Consider the following 7,128-nt stretch of genomic DNA (forward strand, 5'->3'; position numbering starts at 1 on the left):
AGACAGTGATAACTTAAATATTAAATTTCCATTAGAACAATTACATATACTTATATATATAGCATATTCCTTTTATACCTTCGAGAAGGATATGGAGATAACGAACAGTATTCAATCTCAAATGTAATATTCTGACGTAGGAAGAAGTGCTATATCTAATTTTCTAAATATTATTTGAATAGGTTTGACACTTATTATGATTTTCAAAAACACATCATATATTTAGGACAGATGATACAAACAAAGAAATGGAGGCCTGGTTTGTTATTTTTATTTTTTGCCTAATTTGATTGGAAAATGATGCAAATACTAATTTCTAGAATTTTCTAGTAAACCTTCTGGATGTTTGAAATTCTGCCTCTCTGAATTCATCCTTATTAATCTATACAAATACTTTTCACTTCAAATCTTATTTTTGTGAAAATATCAATAAAAAATTTACTCATAGAAGCATGACTCAGGTTGTTAATTTCATATCTTTTGAAGAAAAGTTTGTATCATCTGTCCTTAAGGTTTATTATGTGTAAATAAGTTTTTACTTTTAATTTTTTGCGCTAAAAATTATTCTCATCAAAGTTTGAAGGAAAAGTCATTTATGAAACTGTTATTTAATTCATTTATGAAAATCTCATGCAATGTTCGTAACTGTCTATTGTTTTAAATCTAACTGCACGGAACTGCATGAGCCCGCTCAAGAAATACAAAGACGATATGTTCTCGTTTCCCTCAGAACACTTTATAGCTGTTGAAACAATGCTTACAGAAAATATAATAAATTTTTAACATTTGAAAATAAACAGAAGTCATTTTGGGGTTGTTTTACCCGTACTCAACTTTCACCCAAAGGCAACTGACATAGGGAAAGAAGACATGTGCACTCAATCTGACAATTTATCATTACAAAAACATTACCAGAACATTACCAAAACTAAGGTAACAAAATTTATGCAGTTTTTCATAATATGGCCTAGAGTTACATTGGAATGGATTTATCCAAATTTATAACATCACACTACTTGCTTATCGAAAAAATGTTACTGTAAAATCAGTATTTTCGTGGGGTCACATTTTTGTGGTTTGAGTAAAAAATCTTCGTTGGTGGGAATTTAAATTCCTGGATGTAGAATTATTGAGTAGTTAACTTTTAATTCATACCTCGAAAACAACGAAAATTAAACACCCACGAAAATTTGTGATTTCACAGAAGTAAAACTTAAGAGTTTTCATCCCTAAATTGATTCATCATCCACTGGTTCAGATAGGCCTTATATTATTTTGGTAATTTATCTGCGCAAGAAAACTTAAATCTGTTTTTCATCTGGAAAATATAGGTCAAATTAAACATCTAAAGCAAGTCCAGTAGCGAGATATATTAAACATGCAGCAAAGAGATTACAGTTACTTTAATTTAAAAAAGACCTGTTTTAAGAATTTTGAGATACGGTATAAGCAGAATTTTAAGCGCGGATTTAATTTTGGAATTATTAGCAAGGGTGCTAATATCGCTAAAATTGAAGTCGCTAAAATTAATTTCGTTTTAATTGTAATAATTTCTTTAGTGAGCATTTTAAAGTCGCAAAAATTACATCTCACTAAATATAAATGACCTCCTTTTTGGACAAATAGCTTAATTTGCGTTTCGCTAACATTTCCTCTTATGTATACGGTATGAACTAAATGCATATTCCACGCGTCTATGATTCATGTATAGCAGAGAAGTACTTAAAAAGAAAACTACTGGAAGCATTTTAATTTCTAATGCCAACGCCGATGCGAACGTCAATAGTAACACATAAGTCCCCCATATTCTTTGTAATTAACTAAAATCATTTTTGTCGTTAATATCACCATTAGGAGATAAAGATGTGCCTGCTTGTGTTAGATCTGGATCACTAATGCATGTATCATTTGGATTGTCCATTTTATTTATAAGGATAGTTTACCAAATTATGCTGAAGACCAGCTACCAATGCATTCTATACACAGATTCAATAGATTGACTTATTGCATCGATCAGCTGATTGTGATTGATCAAGATTTTGATTTATTGATTGTTGTTTCATCGGCCTTTTTTTCAAAATGCTGATGGGCGGAAGATGCAGATAAATTAATTGCTCTGCATGTAACTCTCCAAAAATCATATCGTTATTATTAAAATTGCCTAAATTTATTTTCGCTATGAATTGACCATGTTGACTATGTTTGAGTTTCACTACATTTTAGAATGTAAATTTTTTCGGATTGTAGGAAAAAATATTTTCCCAATAAATATTGTAATAGACCAATTTTTTTTCAAATTATCAGAACTGTTGTCATCTGCTGACTCTAAACTATGAATTAGACTATGCAGTTACATAAATAGAGTATATTATGAAAAAGTCTGTCCTCTATAATTATTTTTGTTACTTCACGAATGTATTTAGTATTCCCGCCATGTATTTCCGCCATTTCACGTGTATCTTGTATATTATTTGTTGTATATATTGTACATATATTGTTGAACCTCATGTACCATTGATTTGGTCTGAGTGAATAAATTGAACTCGAACTTGAACTTGTTTTTGTTTTTCTCATCGTGAAATGGAGCATACGACGGGTGTGTCCCGAGGACAAAGAAAACTTCGTCCGGGTTTTTTTTTTTTTTGTAAATAATATCCTTTCATTAGTATTGTTTCAACTTTTGAGCTTGAATAACATCGATTCTGATTCGAAAAAAAATCAATTTACTAAAAATCAATATAAAAGTTAATATTTTTATTATGAGCAATGGAAAAAAAATCACAAAATGTCATTGAATAAATGAATAAAAATCAAATTTATGATTCTTCGTTATTTTTCTTTGCTTTTCTTCGCCTTTTTACAAAATAAAGGACAATAATGACCAAAATTGCAATAAGTGCCAAAGATAGTACGACAGACAATGCTATTATAGTCTTCTTTTCTCCAGATAGGGAAGTTGTCGGAACATCAGAACCAGTAGGGGACTGATTGGATCCAGTTTGTGCTTGGTATGTGGCATAGCCATCATTTGATTTTAAAAATGCCTCGCCAGGAAGTTCAATAAATGGCGGTCTTCGAATTCTTGGAAATTCTTGCTTGGCAAAAGACATTGATTTTACACAGTAATTAACCTCACACGATTCTGCCAAAGCTGCCAGATGCATGCTATACCCAGTCGGACAGGCACGGGGCCATAAATCAGAATTGGCCGACAAGAGGTAAGAACTCATGCTTTTTGTGTTGTTTTTGTCCCCCTCTTCTTTCATGATGGCCAATGGATTACCCGACTTGCAACTAAACAGTCCAGCAAACGCTACAGAGTATCGAAAACCTAGTTCAAAGTCGTCTGATACACAAACTTTAATATCTTCACTCATGGTGAGCGGATAAAAATAAAGTGGGCATTCGTGTTCCTGGGTAAGTGGATTTTCTATAGTACTTGTATAAATTCCTCCAAAAAGAAAACCGGCGTGATGAGAATTTTTACCCATACCTACACACCAATAGGTTTCATAGTATGCAATGCCATATACATAATAATTTGAACAACAAGTCGATAGCCAAAGGAAACCGCATGATGTACACCTTTGACGAGTTTCTGAAGAAGAAGTTTGACCTTTAAGCAGGAATACCGACTCATATCCCTTTGGGCAAGAATACTCTCCTGTTAAAGGGTTTTTCTGGCGTGTGCATATATTTTTGTACAGTTGTCCTGTTTGTGTGCATGTTTGGTAAATTCCTCCGAATGTGTAGTTGCCCATTTCATTTAAACATGTGCCATCATCACAGTTGGCCATTTATGAAAAGTTAGGCGAATCAAATTTTGTACACCCACGATAAGTGTTAAATCTGAAGTACTCTTCTACTGCATTCCTCACGTGTTGAAATTTAGCGTAAATAACAGATGAAGAATATTTTGGAAAGTTACGCTGGTTAATTAGTTCGTAAATCGGTGAGCCGCTACGGTCGATTGAAACCAGATTGTCTTTCACTTCCGATGCCCAGTCATCCAAGGAATAGTTGTTTGGCTTGAAAATCGGTCCTCCCTGGGCATGGATAAAACTGCTTAATTTATTTTTCTCATAGCTTTGTATGAACTCAGAAGAATCTTCATGACTGCTACCTATAGAGAATTTGAATTTCTTCCGAAAATTTATACTTGCCGAATTGATAATTTTAGTCCTGTCTGCGTTCACACTCTTCAAAAAAGACGACTTAATTTCATCGATTTGTAAAATAACAGCTCCCGCATCAATGCTCGATACGATATGTGTGCCGAAATCTCGAACCAGTACTTGACTTTCATATTCAGCTACTGAAGAAAAATTCTTCTGTATATTTTCTGCAATGTTTTGTATTTGTTGACGAAATTCTGGATTAAGGTGTGAAGTCTGCTGAAGTTTGGCTGAATAACGGACATATCTTGCCTGGACCCGTGTTGTAGCTGCATTGTTCGCAATTTGATTTTTCTTAATTCTCTCTTTTTCAAAAGAAAAGGCCCCGCTTATCTGAAACTTTCCATTAAACCCGGAACCAATATTGATTGAATGTGATGTTGTTGAAATATATTCAGTCCAGTGATGAAAATATTCACCTAATACTTCTACCTCACTTGTTTTGATCGGAACCGTGAAAACATTGTCGGGTATTAGATATTTGCCATCATCGGTTGTATCACACTCAGAATAATTGAAAGAAACAATCAATCCTGAGACCTTATTTCTAAGATTATCCCATCCCGTTCCTGGTAAAACTCCGAAACGGGTAACGCCGTTTCCCATTTCTGCAAGGCATTTTCTGGCATCTCCAAACTTGGCGGAATCTAGTGTATTTGAATCGGACTGTGTTCCGCTCACGGCAGAGACTATCAATAAAATAAAGCTTCCAATCTGAGCAGTGTGGAAAAGCTTTTCTGTTGTCATTTTAGCATTGTTTGTGCTTCTAAGAACGAGAAGACCCTTAAATACCAAATGGAATATGGTACGCACATTTTTAAATAAATTTAAAGGTTCAATAGTTTTTAATAAAACGGCTTCATTCTAAGCAATACTTAAGCACTTGATGTTAACATAATACGTAATCAGCGTAAAAAATAAAAATTTAATAATAACGAGCGGTAATTACATATTCTAAATATTTGAAGCACTATCTGAAAACTGTATCATATGTGAAATTTAGTCAGAAAAATTCTTGAGAAGATTTAAAAGGATTTTCCCAATTCGTTTAAAGTCACCATTTCGTATGATCTATGGTCGATACGACATTGTACGCAAATACAATTTATCATCAAGTCAAATACTGACTGACAATTATCATATTTAGCGTTAATGAATTCTTTATGTACACTGAATTTACAATGGAATTTTTCGTTATTTTCCGATCAGGTCAAGGAGCACTCGGTGGTTTTGACCGGTCGAAAAGGGATGCTCACATCTTCATGACGCATAGTTCCACCTCCGATTTTTTGTAGGACCGTGTTTGTTCTGCTCCTGTTTTGTATTGTTTTATGGACTTTTGATTTTGAATACTGTTCATTAAATAATTAAGAAATAAAGTCTGCGTTTTCGTGAATGTTGCAGAATAACCTCCGAGGTCGAGAAATGTTGTTTGAAAGATAAAAGCCGAGGCGTTAGCCGAGGCTTTTATATTTCAAACAACATTTCGAGACCGAGGAGGTTATTCTGCATCATTCACGACAACAAGGACTTTATTTCTATTCTACCAAGGGCGATAAATACAGCCGATTGTTTCCTCTATAGAGAAACGAATTAGGTCACCATGTCTCGATTACGCTGTTCTATTTAACTCCAGTGAGAAATTTTGTTGACTTACCTATATATGGAATGCAGACGATTTGAGCTTTCGTTGCATTAAAAATAGTCTTTTTAAATTACAAATTTGTTCGTAATATGTATTGATCAGTTAAAATGAATATACAAAAACAAAATCATGTTCTTGTTTTACTGCTAAAATCACGTTGTTTAATGTGTAGGGAGGTCCGTGGAATAGCCCCGCTTAGCTATAAAAACCGACATTCATCAGCAACTTGATGCAATTTACAGTGTTTATACTGCAAAAGACGACACATCGATGCGGTCTAAACAAGTATTTCATTCTACAGCCATACATGGATTTGAATTGTTCAGATTTAATACGTGTTTCTGATCTGATAATTTTTTGATGACGTTCGTGATTTATTGGAGAATAATGTCCGGCGGCTTCCTTTGAAGTTTTCAATAACCGTGGTAGAATTATAATTTAATTTCAGTTGAAACACGTCATTTGATTAGTTAAACGGTTTTATCCATTTTGTATAACATAACTTGCCTACGTCACAATGAATTACGTCAAAACGTATTACTCCGCTTGACGTTAACTTTAAAAATATTCTATATTTGAAGCATTTTTCCGAAGGAAAAAAATGTATCATTGTCTACATTGAAATTAAATTATATGGAATGAAGCTTATTTCAACTTATGTTATACGATATAACATTACTTGGGTCAGTTTTCGCTTTTTTAATAAACCGCTTTTTATGCCCATCTTCCTGATACTCGCACTAAGGTTGCTCTGTTTGATGTAATATTACACTATCTGATACCAACACAACACCGTTTGAAGTTGAAAAAGGTCATTTATTATCAAATGACAATTTTATAAAACTATTACAAAAATGAAAATGTAGTTTGATAGATTTACATTTATAAACCTTGCAGTGATACCAATATCACTACATGCAACTTCCAAATAGATCAAAACATTACTGTATAAAATGTTTACATCAAAGGTGGGGTAAGGTAAAAATGCCTTACCTACTGAAAAAAGAAATATGGAAAAATATTGTCAAATTATTCACATCAATTAAGAACACTATAATTTTTTAACTATGAGGGAGAGGTGGGAGGGTTGTTCAAAAATAAAATTGTATTTCCATACAAATATGGCGCTGCCACTGATTGTACTCAATCTGATACTGAGGCTGTTCCAAAAACAAGTACGCACAAAATTATTAGAGTTATCTCGCTTGTCCCACTTTCAATACACAAGAAATGGGCATAAAATTATTTATGAACATAAATAGCATTTATGCCCATCTTCCTGATACTCGCACTAATGTTGCTCTGTTT

At 33.3% G+C, this 7,128-nt stretch overlaps 1 protein-coding gene across 1 annotated transcript; it reads right to left on the reverse strand.

Moving 5' to 3' along the window:
• Positions 1-3,797: 3,797 nt before the first annotated feature.
• On the reverse strand, positions 3,798-4,922 carry LOC134244374 (macrophage-expressed gene 1 protein-like). The gene has a single exon (XM_062726651.1). It carries the CDS (start codon positions 4,920-4,922, stop codon positions 3,798-3,800), a length of 1,125 nt encoding a protein of 374 aa, XP_062582635.1.
• Positions 4,923-7,128: the final 2,206 nt, after the last annotated feature.

Source organism: Saccostrea cucullata, unplaced genomic scaffold (assembly GCF_032062105.1).
Source record: "Saccostrea cucullata isolate Sc308-1 unplaced genomic scaffold, CSIRO_AGI_Scuc_v1 ctg2408, whole genome shotgun sequence".
NCBI lineage: Eukaryota > Metazoa > Mollusca > Bivalvia > Ostreida > Ostreidae > Saccostrea > Saccostrea cuccullata.